Below are 22,583 nucleotides of genomic sequence, written 5' to 3' on the forward strand. Positions count from 1 at the left end.
TATATATATATATATATGTTTGTTGTTAAAATGACTCAAATAAAGAGATATTCCATATTTCAGTCTTGTTAGCTAAGAAACCTTGGGAGAAATCTGAATTTTACTAGTCTAGGGAATCTCCATTTTTCAAGAAAAGTGGGTTATCTCATATTTTACACAGGGCAGGATTTTATTAGGCAAAAGAGCACATGCACATTTAAGCTGAAGTTGAAGGAGACTTTCCCTTCCAGCCAGCTACCATTTTCACATGCCTATACTCACGGAAGACAATTGTAAGCACACAAAAGAGAGGGACAAACAATAAAATCAGAAGAGATGGTTATTTCTGGTTAAAAGATATCAAAAAATTTCAGCTGATAGGTAAGTGTCTTCATGTTATTAATCCCATGCTCCCAAGTCTATCACAACCTTAATGCATTTTTGTAGGCTGCGGACATTCCAGGCGCCTGGACTGCCAGCAGCTTGTTCAAAAAAAAAAAAAAAAAAAAAACACGTGTTGTTTGTATTTATCTGGTTGCAAATAGTCGAACACTACACTGACCAAGTTGGCTGGAAAAAACATCTTTTATTAACACAAGTTTAACTGAGTTTAAAATAGTCATAGGAAATGTGCATTATTATCATTTGGCACCAGCATGCTAGATTTTTAAAACTGCATGGAACTGGATATTGGTGGCCCATGATGTAAATGACAAAGTATTTGAATAAAAATCTATTAAAATTCCTCACAGGGGCTTCCCTGGTGGCACAGTGGTTGAGAATCCGCCTGCCGATGCAGGGGACACGGGTTCGAGCCCTGGTCTGGGAGGATCCCACATACCGGACCCTGCGCGTCTGGAGCCCGTGCTCCGCAGCAAGAGAGGCCGCGATCGTGAGAGGCCCGCGCACCGCGATGAAGGGTGGCCCCCCCGCTCGCCGCAACTAGAGAAAGCCGCGCACGGAAACGAAGCCCCAACACGGCCAAAAATAAGTTAAAAAAAAAAATGGTAGGAAAACGATTACAGAAGAATGAAATATTAAAAAGAAAATTTCTCACAGCCTTTTTCTCCATCTATGAGAAACTCTCTTTGTACCCAAGCATTTGTTTCTCTGGCTCTAGGTACCTTCCTGCCTAGGTTTCTCTTTCTGCTCTCAGCTGGGTCACAGGCTTGATGAAAATCATGCTCTCGCGGTATCATATGAAAAATATTGCTATTGGTGACCCTTTTTTTTTTTTTTTTTTTTTTTGCACCAGAATGTTTCGAGGCTTTGGCTGATGCGGAAAGGTGCCTATCGATGGCATGAAATTGAAATGTGGGCATGAGGTGACTTCTCTGTTTCATTCTGTAGGGTGATATGTCGAATTTCTACATTGGAAATTGCACTTTGCCAGTTGGGAGGTGGCGGTTAGGATCAAGAATGAAGTGTGATTCCGGCATGGAGCTGTCAGCATGGGTGGTTTTGTAAGCAAGGCTTCGAAGCCTTGACAGAAACACTGCTTGTGCCTCGTGCCAATCACTCAGTCTTCGTCAACTCAATTGCACATCCATTCAGAGATGGCATCCATCTCCACTGACACCCAAAATATATAGGACACTGTTATCATGTCTCAGGGGCGAGCATGCACTGGTAACTTAACCTGGAGGGGCAAACAGCCAGCCTTTGGCCCTTTGCTGATGTGTGTGACATCACATGTGAAGCAGAGGAAGAAGTCATCTGTCTTGGTGAAAGGATTTCAATGAAAATGAAGACTGGGTTAATACCGGCTACACAATCAAGTGTTACTAATTCTTGATGAAGGAAGATGAAGGGTTAACACTATTGCCTTTGAACCCAGCCCCTAAAAAAATCACAAAGACAGCAGTGTCTCCACGCATGAAAATTCTAAGCACATGGAGTCTGTAAGACTTGTTTTATGGTAAGATGAGGCAGGAGAGAAATTTGCTCAACAGAGGATGCTGTACTAATTGGTTCTTTACAATGTTTGGGAATTTATTTATGTAGGAGATCCTGACCCCTATTCGATAAAGATCACCACGGAGGAAATCCAAGTGCTGCCCCCTCTCTATGGGAATAGAAATTGTGGTGCCAAAAAAAGGAGACATTTTCTCTCCTCTTCCAATGTGGTATTCTATGGAGCCATCACCTCTGCAGTGGGTGAATAATTATTTTTAGTTAACCTTTACTGAGTGCCAAGCAAGTATGCTCTATCTAAGGAGATGAGAAGTTGATCTTCAGTTGTTTTTTTAAAAAAATGTTTCTTCAAAAATCCATTTTGGGTGGGAGCTCTCTGGTTCATACATCTGTATACAGTTGGTGTTCATGCTGTCAGAGTCCCCGGAATGGATGTAATGTTCCCTCTAAAAGGGGTGTAGGCGCGTTGAGTGCTGCATGAATACTTTCTGGGCTTTGTGTGCTGTTTATTGCGCTCTGCTGATAATTTACTAAATGGTACCCTTGAGACGAAAGAACTGGATGTGTCCTTGTAAAGTACCAAACTTGCTCCCTGGGAGTAATTACAAATTGGGAGAAATGGATGAACTATTATATATCATTGTTCATATTTTTTTTTAATGTAAGCATTAAGGAAGGGAGATAGGCTGATTTCATCTCAGTTGATATCTTGTTCTCACTAAAATAATATAATTAAGGATATTGTAGACATAAAAGAATCAATTTCATATACAATTGATAGTGTTTCAAATACCGTGCCTTTTGAGATGAATATCCAGCCTTTTGAAAGTCACTTGGGTCCTCATTGAATATAGAGCCAGAATGGCAATTGGCCAACAGGGCAACATCTTCTAAGAAGCCTCTGATTCAAAGACTTGACAAGATTAACCCTAAAAACCTCATTGTTCAAAGATACAGTGTCCTCCCTCACTCTATGTAGCTAGATTTAATTTCTAACTTTTCTAAAAAAATCATACTTCCATATATATACTTTTTAAGAAGTAATTTGTATAAAACTCAATATGATAGCCATGCATTTATTTTCTCTATATAACCGAGTAAAAAACATATATATGCAAACAAACTCTTCCATGAAAAACTAGAAAATTCTCTGTACTGGTTGAATAAGACAACCCCAATGCACTCTTTGTAGTACATGCAGAATGACTGTTATCAGATTATACTCCTCTATTCTGGAGGCTGTCTTTCAGGTATGAGTAAAATTACAGTGGAATCTGTTTCCAGAAAAAAAGTATAATGACCTCTAAGTAACTTCATGAAGTAAGGTCCATATTCCATGTTCTTCTGCAGAGAACACTTGTAATATTCGGTCATAGAGTAGAAAAGGATAACCTTTCTCCTTCAGGACACCTAGATGTACCCTGAAGGACTGAGTGGGTCCATATCATAATTTATTGTGAATTACATATTCCTGTCTGTAGGCCTAACCCTCCAACCCTCCAAGCTCCCATTTTTCTTCTTTCTGGAAACTTTGACCGTTCTACATGGAAAAGATTATTGTCCCTCAACATCAAGAAAATAGAGGAGGCTTATTTCTTTGTTTTGGAAAAATTGAAGACTTTAAGACTTCCTAATATAGAGAATATCTGGCTGTGTGTTTTTCAGACCACTTACTGTCCTCTGCGGTGATGAACAGCATCCAAGAACTATGTGCACTGCCAAATCCATTGGAGACCACCAACCGAAATTCATACTCTGTGTACGGCTGCAGATCTCTCACTTCATAGCTTAACGATGCAGAAGGATTGGAAAACAACCTATGTGGGAAAGAAATTCTAAAATTAAGAAGCTTTAGACATTCAAAGGAATAAAAAACAAGTACAATCTTAAAGAATTTTCAGGGAATGTCAACATACCTCTCAGTGCTGCAATTTTCTGTCATTGAGTGATATCTCTTTTAAAATAAGCAGTCCTTTGGCTAAGGGTTTGTATTATTGCATTTATATGAGATGTAAATTCTAGTAGTAGCCTGGAGTGAATTCTAGTCTCGTACTGAGACTGACTGCCACATGGAATTTGTAGAATAAGTATTATAAATTTGTAGCCATAGTCAGACAGCAGATTTTGTGGGGTTCAGGTGTGTGCCTGCTCTTGGCAATACATGTGCTCATGAAAAGTTAAGGATGAAGGAATCGTACTTTAAGCCTCTATAAATGAAAAATTTGCAAAGCAAATAATGATCTCCTAGGGTGTTGCTTTTTGTTTGTTTGTTTGAACTTTGGAAAGGAGGCTTTTATTTGTTGCCAATGAGAACTGACCTATTGTTAAAAATTTAAGATATAGTGAATTTATGGCTACGTTGTAAAATCCAGGTGACAGAAGGGATGGACGAAGTAGAATGCTTACTCTAGAAACCAGTGGGTGGAGTTGCCGGGCCTCATCTGGAGTTGGTATCTGGGAGAGCCGGGGGCGTTGTTCCGAGCTGGTGTAGACCAGACAACCTGAAGACTGGTTGGAGTGGCAGATGAAAGCCTCGGAGGCAGCACGCCATCTGGAGCTGTCGAAAAACACAGATGAATTAGAGCAGAGAAAACTGTGGAGAACATATGCTGGATGGAATCGAAATGCTCCATATACTAGAAAAACTGTTCCTCAGGATCAACAACAATGTTAAACATGGTCCATTTAATTTAACATTTTCATTCCGGAACTACTGTACTTCCTTATTGTTCATTTCAACACAATTACATGAGTATTTCCATCTTAAAAGCCACCCCCCCCAAACAGCAAGACAGATGAGCACGCAGCACATCCCCACCTGTACTTCTGTTTCTCTAATTGAAAACATGGAGGGGATTTAATGAAGCAAATATTAAAGTACCTTTTTAATTTAACTCTTTGTTCAACAATCAAGCAACTGAACAGTGAAGGAGTCCGGATCTTTTATTTCTTCCATTGATGTCACCCATTGTTTCCTTAATCACACCACGACCGTGAACACAACTGGATTTGTTTTTTTTGAGGAAGGTTTATTAAAATTGTATTTTTCTACAAAGAAAGTAGCACATTCCAGCCTTAATTCTCACTTATGAAAATATAAAAACTAAGCTTCTTTCCTCATGTGTTTTATACAGTTTGTTGCCCCTTCTCACAGTGATGCTGCCTTTATTCAAATATGTTACAAGTTGGGGCATAGACTTTTTCCAGTCTAGTTGAATCTCTGGCAAATTCTTCCTGAAGTCAGCATACTTGCTTGATATAATCTGTTAGGGAAATCTATCTGGATAGTTGTAGAAGGCCTAAAAGAAATGAGTGAAGCCTATTCTATTAAGAAATGAAATTTTAAAAATGGACAAGAAGACTCTGGCTATTAAATAAATTTTTCCAACAGGTATAACTTGAATGAACCTCTCATATCAGAGTATGTTCCAAAGCGAGTCAGAAACTCAAAAGCAAATTAAGCACAGTTCTGTGCCTTTGGGAAAATCATCAGGAAACTCTGAGCTTATGTTTCTTGTCTTTAAAATGGGGATAGTATTTTGCCTTTTAAGGATGGCTGTGAAGACCAGAGACAATGTAAATAAAGCACCTTTTATTGGGTCCTGGTAATTATTAATTGTTAGCTATTGTTATTACACTGGACTAATCCGAACTTCCCTTAGCATAAGTTAAGTACTACTATCATGCAATTTTTGATTATTGTAATATAAGTTCTTATTGACCAAGGATTACTAGAGGCCATTGCTGAAGGAGGAGAAGGAATCAAAACAATGAAAACAACTGTCAGGATTCATTTTCAACTTTCATTTATACATCACTCGATGCAGTGTGTGACTTTTATATACCCTCCAGTTTGGGAGAACTGGTTTATGAACCGTGAGGCTAGTGAATGGCCATTGATGAGAATGGAAGAATTAGATTCCATGTCTCATCAGTCTGTTGTAAGGGTTCTGAATTCATCGATACTTCACTAATTTATTCAGTAAACACTTATTGAGCCTCTACTCTGTGCAAAGTAGTGTTCTTTGTGTGGAGGGTTAACAACACTGAGTCAACCCTCAGTTGACATGACCCCTGACCCTACAGAACTTATGTAATCGGAGAGAGCGAGTGATGAACAAATAGATACCGATGACCCTACCAGATGGCACTAAGTGCTCAGGTGAAGACTAAAGCAGGGTAAGTGGAGAGAAAGTGAAAAGGAGTGCAGATTTTAGTTATTACACAACAATTCAGATTGGACAGGAGAGCCATAGGAAGAACATGTCATTAGGTGACATTAGAGCAGAGACCTCAGTAACATAAGGAGGTGGTCATGAGAATGTCTACCTGAATGTCTACCTGCCATTTGGAGGAACAGCAATCCAGCCAAAGAGCAGGCAGGGCAAGAGCAGGCAGCGAGGAAGGGAAAGCGCTGGCTGTGTGTAAGGGACAGTGGAAAGAAACCAGCGTGACTGAAACTAACTCAGGAGAGGAAGAAGAGGAGAGGAAAAGCTGGAGAGCTAGGCTCGGTCTAGATACCTCGAGAGCCTTCTTAGGGCTACACCTTGAAAGTCAAAGTAAAGGCTTTGGACTCCATTTTAAACGGGGTCAGGAGCCATGGCAGGGTCTTAATCAAGGAAATGTCATGATTCTAAACAAATAAAGGCCACTCTGGCTAAGTAAGAGTGACTTTCTAAGTTGAAGAGAGAGGGAATTATTTAACAAGCAAAAGCTTTTCTTTCTAAATTTTGGAAGTATAGTTTTAACATCTGTTACAACTCATCACAATTATTCCTCAATCACAATCATATAATTATACAGATTTGGTAATTATTGATCAGGGTAGATAAGCTAAGAGACAGACACAACTGAACTAAAATAAAATGTCTACTCTGATTCCCTGTGAAAAAAAGCAATAAAGAAATACAAATATCTCTCTTTTTGTAAATTTACAATTAAAAAATTATTTATTTTGGTTACTAAGTTGAAAAAATTTACACTTCTTACATAAATTTAAATATTTTAGGGAGCTAGATAATGTTAGTTTTCCAAAGGAGAATGGATTTAGGAGTCAGATAGCTAAAGTTTCAAATCTCATCCTCACCAATTCAGTTCACAAAATTCAAAGCTGATTACATTTTGGCAAGTTCTTAACCTCACTGATGTAAAGTCATTCCATTTATAAGTGTACGTCCAATAATACTGACTCTGTAGAGTTTTTAAAGAAGTTAAATTTGTAGCAGTTAACTAAAATGGTGCAAGGAGCACAGTTTACTTCTTGGTAAATTTTGGTGTGTGTACCCTTGGGAAGTCACAGACTTATGTCCCAGGATGGTAATGTGTATATGGATAGACAGATAGATATGTAGATAGATAGATAGATAGATCAAGGTAATAAGTTTTAGTGAAATTAATGAGTAAAATTAACAAAAGAATTTTCAAATAGAGCCACACTTAAAGATTCTGCAAATTGTTTTTCTTGGTCCAGGCACAGATTAATAAATTAAATGCTCATCAGTAAGAATAAATGCCAAAAGAATAGTTACCTGCTAATGAAAAATTAATCTGCATTTGAAAATTTCTTTAAACATTTAAGCAATAATTTCGTCGAGATTTCTTTATAATGGTACAACCTCTACCTTAAACACTGGATCAAATATTCATAAACCATGAATTATGACAGTATGGCTAACCAATTAAATATCTGAACTTGCAATAAATTAAAACTTCATATGCTTCTTAATTTCAAATAACCTTCAAGTTGCCTTCAAAACGGCAAGATCAAGGACTTTTTTTTAGAGTAACTAAATGTTTAGAGACAGTGAGTACAAATTGTTAATCTTTTTATGAAAATTTTCCATAATAAAAATTATTTTTAGGTACTAGTAACTCAATTTTAATAGAATATTTGTTCCTGCAATAAGTTTAAAATCTCTTAAAGAAAATTCTTTTTAAATGTTATGATTTTTAGGGAAAAGAAAAATGTTAAGGAAAACAAAAATGTGTTGTAGTAGGTCGCAGGTTTTAAGATACATATAATTTATTTCAACTTGCTATTAACTTTATGTCTTTCACATCCACAGGTGGTAGGGAAACTGGATATAGTGTTTTATGACAAAATAAATTTTCAGAAAAATGTATAATCTTAATTTTACAAGGTATAAATTACTCATTCCCTAAATTATAACCTTTCCGTTTGAATCGGGCTTGAGTTGTCAGAATACCACTTTACACACACAAAGCTAAGTCAGGGAGGCATGGGGAGAAGGCTGGAAGCAGGGAAGTTACCTATTGCAGTCATCCAGGCTAGCAGATGACAGCAGCTTACATTCAAGTGCCAGCAGTGGAGATGGGGGCATTAGCTTGCGGTTCAGTTGACTGTGGCGTGTGTTGCTGATAGACAATACAGGAGTCAAAGGTGATGCCAATGTGTTCGGCCCAAGCACCCAGGTGACTGGCACCTGAGAGGAGAAGTGGGATAGGGAGGGGATCAAGTGTTCTCTTTTGTCCACTTTACATTTAAGAGGTTTACTACACAACTACAGTGGCTACACCAAGGACGAAGTTGCAGATGTGAGTCTGCATGGGAACTGTGGATCAATGTCTATGTGGTATTTCATGGCCGAGACGTGATGAAATAAACGAGCGGGTGAGTGTAAGTAGAGCGAATGTAGAAGAGGTCTGAGCAGTGAGGTCTGGGGTCCTCCAAAATTTTGAGGGGTTGGGGGAGGAGGAGGTCTCTGCAACAAAGGAGATTTACTTACGAGAGTGAGCACTGAGGTAGGGAGAAGCTAAGAGAAGGCGCACTCTGGGAGCCAAGTGAAGAAAGCATCTCCGAAAGGAAGGCCTGATCGACTCCGTCAAATGTGCTGAGTTTAAGGAAGGAAGAGACTAAGAATTAAGCTTTGCCTTTGGCCAAGTGGACGTGACCTTGTCAAGAACAGACGCAGTTCAGTGGTGGGCGTGGCAGTTAGATTCGAGAAAACTGAAAAGCGAGTGAGAGGGAAGGCAATGAGTGGGTAGAGTGAGCCTAGAAGACTCCGGAGGGAGTTTGTTCTAAAGGGGAGAAGAAAATGGGGCAACACTTAGAGAAGCGTCTGGTATCAGAGGAAGGCTTTCTAAACACTGGGAGAGGTTGCAGCGTTTGCATGCTTCTTGGAATGACCCAGAAGAGATTAGGGGAAATGATGATGTAGGAGAAGGAAGAATAATTGATCGCCAAAGCAAAGTCCTTGTGTGTGTGTGAGAGAGAGGTGAGCCAAGGCACGTGCCAACTGAATTGAGAGCTGGTGCACGTGGGCTGTCGAATAGAGCAGAGACAGCCCACCACTGTGCAGAAGTGAATACAGACCCAGGCTGCAGATGTAGAGTTAGGTAGATGGGAAAACAGCAAAGGTCTCTTCTGATGGCATCCATTCTCCCAGTGAGCAAAATAAAAGCAAAGGCATCCTCTCTGTGCCAAAGTGTGGGAGTGCACTGGTTGCTTGAACAGAGAAGAAATGGTATGAAGTAGTTCTCTCGGGTAGTGGAAATAGGACATACCTAGGAAAGGCAATAATGTGGCTGTCCAGGGCCAGATACCCAGTAACTTAACCATAAATCTTTGGATTGAGGGACATTCGTTGCCAAAGACTTTTTGATATTTTGTCTGTGAGTACAAATACTTATAACCATGATGATTTCTTATTTGATATATATTCTTTCATTGATGTATAACAAATGCACACATATCAAAAGAGCCTGGGCAAAAAGTAATGTGCAAATTGCATACAATGTATAACATATAAAACCATGTCCCTCATTTGATTGTTTTTTTGTCTAACTTTTCTGTCAAGGAATATAATATCACTGACAATCCAAATTTGGAATAAGAATCAGCTCTGATAAGTCATCAGCATGAAAAAATTAGAGTTTTAAATATTTACACAAAAATCCTTCAAGTGTTAAAAACTGCATTACCATGCTGTCGGGAAAGAAAAAATGCCCAGAAGATGTTCCATAATAATAATAATAAAGTATCTTGGATTCTCCTTTGAGTGATAACAAGAAAGTGTGTTCTGTTAAATTGGTCACACTCCAATTATATAAAATCCCCAAATATTTCCAAACAAAGTGATCATCTTAAATTATTGACATATAACTATTCATTCTACATGCTTTCAGTAACACTGAATTCTGGCAACGTTTTTTCCCCTCCAGTTAACCCCTTTTATCCTAGACCTATTCCTCTGAGGGTCTTTAGCATCAAAGCAATAACTGGGAACCAGCCATAATTCCACCCCTTGTTTCTTAACGCAAGAGCCATGTATCTATCAGCTTGATATACTGTCTCCAAGATGCTATGTTGCTCAAAAAGCTTCTCTCAAGTTTAATATGACCCTCACGAGGCAAGCACCCCACAACCCTGTGAATCAACACATCTTGTCCAGTAAATACTAATTCTACAACGGCAACTGGGCTACCTCAATCTATAAATTCAAAGGAAGGGTGTTTTTACTAAAATTTCAAATTTAACCTTTTTTGGAAGGCAAAATGCATATAGAACATTAAGCAATAAATTAAATCACAGAGTGGACTAGTCTAGATGGTATAATCTTTTGAATGTCTGATTGCATTAAACTTTTGTATGATGTACATTTGTAGACTCTTCCCTAAAGAAACAAACAAAATGCCCCAAACATTTGCTCCATACAGATTTATAGAACTCTTGGGAGGAACTCTAAAAAGCAAAAACAGAGGCTTTTTTTTTTTCATGTGGCCAGTGCCTACCAAAGCTATAGCGACCAGAAGAAGAAATTTGTGGGGAAAAAATGAATTCACATATTTTGCATATTCACATTCAAATATGCTTCACCTACACACCAATGTCTCAGGACAGCCCACCAACTGGTTACTACTACAGTGTGATTTGGGGGGTGTATGAGTATGCATTTCAAAATACTGGAATAAAGTGCTGCATTAAGGTATCAAAGAAGTCTATAGTATTTTGTATTAAATTCACACCTGTAATAAAGGATATTGAATGCCACTCTGCACAAGGTTCTTTGCTAGGGTTAGGGAAAGGGCAGAATAAATAGAAAGGGGGATTAGATCACCAACTTTTTATTTAACAGAGAGACAAGACGTGAGTCAAATAACACAGAATGTGTACAGGGCATAAAAGAGGTGTAAGTGCTTCAGGAGTTCGGGAAGTTAGAAATTCACAAGCAAACATGCACTGGACCTTGACTTTCAGAGGAACAGACACGGTCACGGGGCATTGTTGTTGAGTGGCTCACGTGGAGTCACCGTGCCCTCAACCTAATTCCAGCCCGAGTCTCCCATCACCTCTACTCCTGCTCATTGCAAGCAGATGTCATGCTTTCTACTGGCTTCACTTAAAATCCGACTTCAGCCCAGCTCACACTACTCTCTCATTTCAGAGATGAGATGCTTGGCGTCCCCATTTAGGTTTCCCTGTTAACATAGGAGAAACCATGGCCTTTCATCTATATGCATCCTGGCTGCATCGCTGAATAGCCTGGCACATAGTCAAAAATCCCTGGATTACACATTTTCCTCTCATTTTCTGAAATAGCTACATACGAGCAAGGATTTTCAACTCTCGTTTCCAGAATGGAAAATTAAAGTTCAGACACATCTATTGAGTCGTTGCGTCATAAACAAATTGAAAACAGAAGGCAAGACTCCATTTCCCGTCACTAAACCATATGTCATTAAAAAAGATATTAATTATGAGGAATATGCAGATGTGCTAACAAATGGACAGTCAACCTTGGGCACAAGGATGTACAAATAGAGCAGCATTAACAGTGACAAGGAGGTTAGAACAGATTTGATGTTAGTGAAAGAGACTCTCGTAAGAGTTAAATTTTGGAACACATACCTACTACAGTGAGGTACTACAGCAGGTTCTTTAACATGATTATTTCCAGTCCTCAGAATTACACGACAAAATTGTAGTGTTATCTCTCTGTAGTATAGATAAAGCATGTGAGGTTCAGAGGGTTCATATTTTATCTCAAATCACAAAACTGGTTACTGGCAGAGTGAGAATTTAAACTGGGACTGGTTAAGTTCAAGGGCAGTGCTCTTAATTTTATACCACAAAACAGCATGTTATAGTAGGTGATTTATAAGAGAGAATAAATATTAAACACATTAAATAAATATGAAAAAAACATTTACAATATTAAACAGATTAGTTTTCATAAAGGTTGGATTTATTTTCTGTCCAAGTCATATTCTTCAATAGTACTTTCTGGTCTTATTTCTCTATCATAGCATCTCATTATCTATGAGGAACTTCACACAGAACTACTAGCATGAATTTGCTAGCTCTCAAGAACGAGTCAAAACCCACAGAAATTCAACGAAATGCAAAATGGAGAGGTCTTTACATTGGTAAGAGAAATCGATTTTTGAAAATTAAATGTTATCTAGAGGCATGTCATGGAAGTGATCTTTGACCACAGAATGGTCAAAGCATTTTAAATTTGGAGGGCAGATAGCTTAAACGCTACCAAGTCTAACTTCCCACCAGATAAAGGATTCTTGCCTAAAACATCCCAAACAAGTGACATTCAGGTGTCTGGTCATTACCAGTGATAGGAAAATAGTTGCTTTGTAAGTCACCCCGTTATATTATTGTTCTTCTTGTTGGTTAGCTCTTTCTGAGGGAGAGCTAAAAACTATATTATTTCTACAAAACTTAGGCTGAATATAATCTTTTGCCCATATCGGGACCTTCTGAGAGCAAAACAGGGGACCCATAACCAACATGGGTGAATTGAGCTGCAGCAGGCAAGAACTGGGACCGTCTTGGGCAGTGGGTACACGTGGTTGATCGTGCTAATGACACTGAGCTCTTTGGGACCTCGTCTGAGCCACGCTGATCCCTGAGAACAAGCCGTCACTACCGTTAGGGATAGAACTTCAGGCCTTTTTAACCAGTCGTACTCTTTTCCACTAAATTTCCCCATTTCCGGTTAAACATCTCTGCTCCCTCCAACGAGTTTCATATAAGAGGATTCCTCAACCACTATCTAGCCTTGTTACCTGATTGGTATGTGTTCCATTTTGATAAGGTCCTTTCAAACCATCAAGCCTTCTACCTAAACTAAACCCTCCCTGTGCATTCTGACCAGGGCAGGACACAGGCATACTCTGACTTTTCTTCCTTCAAGTGACGTGGCTGAAACCTCACTGAGCATCTGAATTTTGGCCTGCTTGATACTGGAGTTCATCACTGTCATTCAGATTGGCTATGTGGTTGACTCAGAATGGTCTTTGGATACCTAAGATGCCAAATCAATGATTTTTCAATGGACACATAGAATCTCGGAGGAATGTTGTTAAAGAAGCAAAGTATTTAAGTAGATATCATAGTGCCTAGGACAGTGCTTTGTATATGAAAGACGTCCTGTAAAAATGGACAGAATAAATGGGTGAATAAATGGATGAGTTGGTAAGAAGAAAGATGTGCAGGAAGAAATCTTTAACCTAGGACCCTAATAATTGTTAGGATCCAGACCGTATTTCCCATTTACAAATACAGACTCAGTTATCTGAAAATGAATGCTTTTTTCAACATAAAAGAGATTAATTGCTTGGAAAATAACTAACACAGCAAACATCAAATTAGATCTGAAATACCACTTTACAAAACATTCATTTTACCACTGATTTCTGTCAATGTCTCTGTTTCACAGATGTGAAAACTGAGGTTAGAAAAAGTTAATAAGCAACATGTCTGCAGTACATGACTAGTAAACAGCATCCTAGAGTTTCATACATGTCTCTTTCATTTCCAAGACCATAATTCATCTCTCAACACCAAGGCGAAGCTTAAATTTAAGTCTAGCCATTGCTTTTCCCTATAGTACACCAAAGGAATGGTAATATAAGCTACTTGAGCGCAGAGATCTTTTCATTTCTTTTTGTAAACTTTAGAGCACTTAAATTTTGAGAATTCAATATTGCTCATCAAATAAATATTAAAGAAATGCTAAAATTTAGTTCTTGCAGAACAGAGCCCCCTTTTAAAAGCATGTATTTTTCTAACTATAAAATAGTGCATATTCATGGTAGAAAATTTGAAAATTACCAAGCAAATGAAGAAAACAGTTATCCATAATTACACTACACAGAAATAGCCATTGTTATACTACTATAGACTCTTTCCTGTCTTTCTTCTCTCTGTATATATAGTTAAATATATCATTATCTATGAGGAACTTCACACAGAACTACTAGCATGAATTTGCTAGCTCTCAAGAACGAGTCAAAACCCACAGAAATTCAACGAAATGCAAAATGGAGAGGTCTTTACATTGGTAAGAGAAATCGATTTTTGAAAATTAAATGTTATCTAGAGGCATGTCATGGAAGTGATCTTTGACCACAGAATGATATATATATCATTTGAAATGATTACGCTGAATATTTTTAATATGTTATTTTGTAAACTTTGCTCACTTTACAGTGTATAGTGACAACTCCCTATGTCATTAAATAGTTTTTAGTAACATAACTTTTCAAAATAATTGCATGTAACATTTTTATAAATGTAGTTTTCACTTAAAGCTGATATTGATATAGAATGATATCATTTTCAGTATTATAAATAATATTCAGAGTATCCTAATAAATGCACATTTTGTTTTGCTTTTTAGAATTGTTGAGTCAATAGGAATGAATATTACCACCATTTCAGATATAAGCTGACAAACCGCTTTTCAGAAAGTTGTGTTTATTTATACTCCTATAGTAAGGTATGAATGATTCATTTCCCACTATCCCCATCGAAATGAGTATTTCATATATGTGTGTATTTATGGATACCTATGCATATATAATACACAATAATGTAACTATAGCATTAGAAACATTATTATATAATTATGTTATATAAAATACATATAATAATATAAAATATATACATTTAACATTATATTACATAAGTATACTGTATAATTACATAAAATATACAAATTTAATCTTTTAGATATATTATAAGATAATGATATGACATCATACTCTGACTTTTCTTCCTTCAAGTGACGTGGCTGAAACCTCACTGAGCATCTGAATTTTGGCCTGCTTGATACTGGAGTTCATCACTGTCATTCAGATTGGCTATGTGGTTGATTCAGAATGGTCTTTGGATAGCTAAAGATGCCAAATCAATGATTTTTCAATGGACACATAGAATCTCGGAGGAATGTTATTAAAGAAGCAAAGTATTTAAGTAGATATCATAGTGCCTAGGACAGTGCTTTGTATATGAAAGACGTCCTGTAAAAATGGACAGAATAAATGGGTGAATAAATGGATGAGTTGGTAAGAAGAAAGATGTGCAGGAAGAAATCTTTAACCTAGGACCCTAATAATTGTTAGGATCCAGACCGTATTTCCCATTTACAAATACAGACTCAGTTATCTGAAAATGAATGCTTTTTTCAACATAAAAGAGATTAATTGCTTGGAAAATAACTAACACAGCAAACATCAAATTAGATCTGAAATACCACTTTACAAAACATTCATTTTACCACTGATTTCTGTCAATGTCTCTGTTTCACAGATGTGAAACCTGAGGTTAGAAAAAGTTAAGCAACATGTCTGCAGTACATGACTAGTAAACAGCATCCTAGAGTTTCATACATGTCTCTTTCATTTCCAAGACCATAATTCATCTCTCAACACCAAGGCGAAGCTTAAATTTAAGTCTAGCCATTGCTTTTCCCTATAGTACACCAAAGGAATGGTAATATAAGCTACTTGAGCGCAGAGATCTTTTCATTTCTTTTTGTAAACTTTAGAGCACTTAAATTTTGAGAATTCAATATTGCTCATCAAATAAATATTAAAGAAATGCTAAAATTTAGTTCTTGCAGAACAGAGCCCCCTTTTAAAAGCATGTATTTTTCTAACTATAAAATAATGCATATTCATGGTAGAAAATTTGAAAATTACCAAGCAAATGAAGAAAACAGTTATCCATAATTACACTACACAGAAATAGCCATTGTTATACTACTATAGACTCTTTCCTGTCTTTCTTCTCTCTGTATATATAGTTAAATATATATATATATAATATATCATTTGAAATGATTATGCTGAATATTTTTAATATGTTATTTTGTAAACTTTGCTCACTTTACAGTGTATAGTGACAACTCCCTATGTCATTAAATAGTTTTTAGTAACATAACTTTTCAAAATAATTGCATGTAACATTTTTATAAATGTAGTTTTCACTTAAAGCTGATATTGATATAGAATGATATCATTTTCAGTATTATAAATAATATTCAGAGTATCCTAATAAATGCACATTTTGTTTTGCTTTTTAGAATTGTTGAGTCAATAGGAATGAATATTACCACCATTTCAGATATAAGCTGACAAACCGCTTTTCAGAAAGTTGTGTTTATTTATACTCCTATAGTAAGGTATGAATGATTCATTTCCCACTATCCCCATCGAAATGAGTATTTCATATATGTGTGTATTTATGGATACCTATGCATATATAATACACAATAATGTAACTATAGCATTAGAAACATTATTATATAATTATGTTATATAAAATACATATAATAATATAAAATATATACATTTAACATTATATTACATAAGTATACTGTATAATTACATAAAATATACAAATTTAATCTTTTAGATATATTATAAGATAATGATATGACATAATTACATATAATTTATATAAAGTATGTATATATATAAAATATATAATCTATTAAGTCAGCAAATAATTAAAAGGCAGCTACTTATATGCCAGGAACTGTCCTATGCTCTGGGAATATAGTGATGAACAAATTAAAACAGTTTTATTAAGGAGAGAGAGAGACAATAGAAGAAAAAAAAGAAATAGAATCATTTCTTTTTTTCCCCCACTTTTTATGAGTTCTTTTTTTTTCCCCAGCTTTATCGAGGTATAACTGACAAATAAAACTGTATATTTAAAGTATACGGTGGGATGAATTGACAGATGTAGACACTGTGACGTGATTAACACAAACAAGTTAATTAACACATCCATCACCTCACAGTTACCTTTTGTGTGTGTGCATGGTAAGAACATTTTAGCAAATAAGTAGTAGTTCTAATGTAAGGGATTGGGAGTGATGAGGGAGGAGGTGAGGGCAAAGCTGATACTTTAGGTGGGGTAGGCGGGGAGATCATCTTTGAGCTGAGACTTATGAATCACTGGGGGACGCACATCTCGGGCTGGCCCAAGACAGGGGCACGCTTGGCCTGAGCCTTGAAGGCGGTGTGGCTTGAGCACAGCAAGCGAGGCAGAAACTGGGAGGAAAAACGTACAGAGGATTTGGTGATGGAACAGAGGTGGGGATGCAGAGGGAGAAAGAAGCCTGGATCCTAAATTTCAGGTCAGAGTGACTGAGATGAGATCGTTTTCTGAGATGGGTCTACTGGGGAGGAGTGTTTGGTACACACTGCATTCATTTGACCTTATAATTGGACCATGAATTAGAAGGTGTGAGTATTGCATTACTTTTACACTTCCTTGTGATTGCTCTAAGTGCCAGGCTGGGACTCAGTCATGGGTATTTTGATTTAAAACTCCACCTTTTTTCTTGTTTACCATGCAGCCTCCTGAGAACCCACTTCCTGGTTCATGGATGGTAACTTCTTCCTGTGTCTTCACATGGTGGAAGGGGGCAAGGGCGCTTTTGGGGGCCTCTTTTATAAGGGTACCAATCCCATTCATGAGGGCCCCACCCTCATGACTTCCCAAGGTCCCACCTCCTAACACCATCACATTGGGGTACAAGGTTTCAACATATGAACTTGAGGATGACACAAACATTCAGACCACAGGAGATAAGTGACTTGCACAAGTGCACGTAGCTAATAAGTGGTTGAACTGCTGTTTGAATCTAGCAACTTGTCTCCAAAACCCAAACTCCTAACTGTTATTTTAAGCAACGTCTTTTAAAGTGACTCAGTAAGCCAGAATCTTGCCCCTACTCACATGCACAGAAAGGGTTTTGCCTCCTCTCCCTGCTTCTTCCCCATCTGTCCTTAGGAGTCCAAAGAACCAATTCTGAGTGTGGGTGTTGCTTTGAGGAGTGGAGAAATCTTAGAGCTAGGAGGTTTGGAATGAAGACATTTTTGAAGCTTATTATTATTATTATTATTTTTTTGCGGTGTGCGGGCCTCTCACTGTTGTGGCCTCTCCCGTTGCGGAGCACAGGCTCCGGATGCGCAGGCTCAGCGGCCACGGCTCACGGGCCCAGCCGCTCCGCGGCACGTGGGATCTTCCCGGACCGGGGCACGAACCCGTGTCCCCTGCATCGGCAGGCGGATTCTCAACCACTGCGCCACCTGGGAAGCCCTATTTATTTTTTTGTTAATGATTATGTCATTTAAATCTTGAGAAGGCTTATTTGGGGATAGAGATTTGGAAAAATTGCCTCTGTCTTCCTTAGTCTGTCTCAGTTTCTCAAGGATTTTTTCCCCCTCTCTTTTCAAGGTACCGTTGGCTCTCAGATCTCTCAGACAGGTCTCCAGAGAAAAATAGAAAAACAAGATGCTTAGCAAGGGCTACAGGTTTTATGGATCCAAGTTAAAGAAATGATGACATTTTCTCAAGGTTGTCACCAGGGTCATAGAGAAGTATTTAGGACAAAAGCCCTGTCTAGAAAGCATGTGCATAAAATAAAAATTTTGTAAAAAACCCATCATTTACCTCTTAGCCCAGTGACAAAACATTATGGAGTATGTCGTTGAATAAAGCCTGAAGATGGTACTTTTATCTTTGGCCTTTCACTGACTCATTTGGGTCTATATTTCTGAGGGTAACCCAAAACCTCACCAACATTTTACTGGTGTGAGACTACCTCAATCAAAATTGGTGCAAATATTTGTCAAACGTTACACAAAACCCAACTGGCAGATCTCACGTGGCTCCAGTAATTGTTCTTCATGAAATGAAAAATTATCCCCATGTTCACTAAGAATGCTTTATTTAGAATGGAAAAGAAGCAGCAATATTCCCAGTTACAGTTTATAATAAGAGTAATATAGAAAAGGGCAGCAGGGGTGAGTCAAGGGCACCAGAATAAAAAAACACCACTGAATACTAATTGCTATTGACCATTTTGAGAAATGAAAGATTCCACTTCCTATTAGCATCCATAGAACCAAGGCAACATACCTCTACCTTCATTTCTCTTTGTGGTTTAAGATTAAAGAATTGCTTAAGATGACTCTGAAAGACAGTTTCAGTGAATTTGTTAACCAGGAAACCTCAGACAGACGGAAGTCATCCTCCGTTAATTTTGAAATACCCCAAAGCTGCGAATGAGGCAGCTCACTGCCCTCAGAGAAAAATACGAACTTTGAATTTCATTAGATACATTTGTTCAACTGGGAGTGGAACTGTCTCTTTGTCAGACTAATTAGAGGCCCTAACGTTGGTGGTCATAATGTCCAAAAGATTTTTTTTTGGTTACATCTCAAGCCACCAACCAGATTTATTCTTTTTCCTTGGAGAGACTTCCTAGATTTAGACACTCTATTTAAGCCTTTGCTTTTGACATTTGAGTTCCTCTTAGTATTCCTGGGAGTATTTCTTAGTCTTCCTATTATTTTGAACACCATCATACTCATCCAAATGAGTTTCCAGGCAGCACAGATTAAATGATTTTTCCCTGAATATCTGATTCCTTGGGCCCTTTGTGTAGAGGATTGGTTACAAAGGTCATTTTAACAATGGGATTGGACCTAATATTCAAGTTGATTAATTAATTACTCAAATAATAACTAGATCTAGCCCTAAAACACTCAGATTATATACTGGGCCTCCCTTACCTCAATGGGCCATTAATTTCACATTCTCTATTAGGAAGACTAAAACACTAGTCATCAGCAGGAGAAAATATGTCGAGACTTCTAAGAACTGATTTCAGATCATAAATAGTAGAGCTAGAATCAGAATCTGAGAATATAAAACGATGCTCATTTGACCACAATCATGATCAATAACTATGCGTAACTTAGTTTATGTGATTAAAATCCATCATCAGACTATTAGTGAGTTATTTGTTCCTAGTAATTTAGCCACACAAGCGCTAAATTGTACAGTGCTGGTATCAGAAAGTATATGGAATTAATACAAAGCAATTTTGTCAGTTTTAGGTTTACATACCTGGGGAATTCCGAAGTAGAAAATACATGTATTAATATTAATAACACTTCTTTAATGTATATGTAGCACAAATTATAATACCTACTTTTGAAGACTAGCATGGTAATCAAAACATAGCTTTGCCTAGAAGAAGAAAGTATAGATCATCCCCAATTCCCAAGAATCTTCAATTAGTAATTTCAAAAATGATTATTGGGTATATTGCATAAACATGACAGGATCCTCCTTCACCTTAAAAGTTTAATTCAAATGTTTCCTTTACTTCAGGAATCAGTAGCCATTAAAAAGGGGGTGCTAGTTTGTTGGTACCCATTCTGGTCACATATCGTTGGAGGATATACCTTTGCAAAGTAATACACAATTACTATGTGACCAGCATTGTATTATATTCTTTGCATGCATTTATCATACATAATTCCCTCAGTGTCAAACTTATGAGGTACTTACTACCATTTCTCCCGCTTTATGGCAAGAAAACAATGAGGCAAAGCATATATGATTGTATAACTTAATTTCTTAATTTGAAGTCAATCTGGTTGATTTTAGAATCCATGCTCTTAATCACGAGGGTAATTTGCTTGTGTGTGAGTGTGTATATGTGTGTAGGAATTACAGATAAACAGAGGAGATAAAGAATATGGTACTTTTGTGTGTATCATTTTTATCCTGTATACAATTTTTTTTTCCCTCAAGCAAGCAACTTCTAATCTCATATTTTCTCAGGAACTAAGAATTGGCAAAAGTTATTTAAAAATTTTTTTTTCTAAGCAAGGAAGGATTGACAAAAAGAGAAAAGTTAACTTCAGATTATCAAGAATGTTTCACCGGACAAATGTATTTAAATTTTAAAGATTTAAATACATTTGTATTTAAATACATTAAATACAAATGTATTTAAAATTTAGAGGAGACTACCTCAATCAAAATTGGTGCAAATATTTGTCAAACGTTACACAAAACCCAACTGGCAGATCTCACGTGGCTCCAGTAATTGTTCTTCATGAAATGAAAAATTATCCCCATGTTCACTAAGAATGCTTTATTTAGAATGGAAAAGAAGCAGCAATATTCCCAGTTACAGTTTATAATAAGAGTAATATAGAAAAGGGCAGCAGGGGTGAGTCAAGGGCACCAGAATAAAAAAACACCACTGAATACTAATTGCTATTGACCATTTTGAGAAATGAAAGATTCCACTTCCTATTAGCATCCATAGAACCAAGGCAACATACCTACGTTACACAAAACCCAACTGGCAGATCTCACGTGGCTCCAGTAATTGTTCTTCATGAAATGAAAAATTATCCCCATGTTCACTAAGAATGCTTTATTTAGAATGGAAAAGAAGCAGCAATATTCCCAGTTATAGTTTATAATAAGAGTAATATAGAAAGGGGCAGCAGGGGGAGTCAAGGGCACCAGAATAAAAAAACACCACTGAATACTAATTGCTATTGACCATTTTGAGAAATGAAAGATTCCACTTCCTATTAGCATCCAAAGAACCAAGGCAACATACCTCTACCTTCATTTCTCTTTGTGGTTTAAGATTAAAGAATTGCTTAAGATGACTCTGAAAGACAGTTTCAGTGAATTTGTTAACCAGGAAACCTCAGACAGACGGAAGTCATCCTCCGTTAATTTTGAAATACCCCAAAGCTGCGAATGAGGCAGCTCACTGCCCTCAGAGAAAAATACGAACTTTGAATTTCATTAGATACATTATTTGTTCAACTGGGAGTGGAACTGTCTCTTTGTCAGACTAATTAGAGGCCCTAACGTTGGTGGTCATAATGTCCAAAAGATTTTTTTTTGGTTACATCTCAAGCCACCAACCAGATTTATTCTTTTTCCTTGGAGACTTCCTAGATTTAGACACTCTATTTAAGCCTTTGCTTTTGACATTTGAGTTCCTCTTAGTATTCCTGGGAGTATTTCTTAGTCTTCCTATTATTTTGAACACCATCATACTCATCCAAATGAGTTTCCAGGCAGCACAGATTAAATGATTTTTCCCTGAATATCTGATTCCTTGGGCCCTTTGTGTAGAGGATTGGTTACAAAGGTCATTTTAACAATGGGATTGGACCTAATATTCAAGTTGATTAATTAATTACTCAAATAATAACTAGATCTAGCCCTAAAACACTCAGATTATATACTGGGCCTCCCTTACCTCAATGGGCCATTAATTTCACATTCTCTATTAGGAAGACTAAAACACTAGTCATCAGCAGGAGAAAATATGTCGAGACTTCTAAGAACTGATTTCAGATCATAAATAGTAGAGCTAGAATCAGAATCTGAGAATATAAAACGATGCTCATTTGACCACAATCATGATCAATAACTATGCGTAACTTAGTTTATGTGATTAAAATCCATCATCAGACTATTAGTGAGTTATTTGTTCCTAGTAATTTAGCCACACAAGCGCTAAATTGTACAGTGCTGGTATCAGAAAGTATATGGAATTAATACAAAGCAATTTTGTCAGTTTTAG

The 22,583-nt window shown here is 37.1% G+C and overlaps 1 protein-coding gene across 1 annotated transcript in view; it reads right to left on the reverse strand.

Moving 5' to 3' along the window:
- Nucleotides 1-22,583, reverse strand: part of USH2A (usherin) — an 829,367-nt gene that overhangs the window by 304,781 nt on the left and 502,003 nt on the right. Inside the window, exons 38-39 of the mRNA XM_028488076.1 lie at nt 4,300-4,450; nt 3,568-3,710 (exon numbers count right to left, since the gene is read on the reverse strand). Coding sequence (XP_028343877.1) covers nt 3,568-3,710; nt 4,300-4,450 — 294 coding nt within the window. The remainder of the gene's footprint in view (nt 1-3,567; nt 3,711-4,299; nt 4,451-22,583) is intronic.

This window comes from Physeter macrocephalus, chromosome 4, assembly GCF_002837175.3.
Source record: "Physeter macrocephalus isolate SW-GA chromosome 4, ASM283717v5, whole genome shotgun sequence".
NCBI classification, from domain to species: Eukaryota; Metazoa; Chordata; class Mammalia; order Artiodactyla; family Physeteridae; genus Physeter; species Physeter macrocephalus.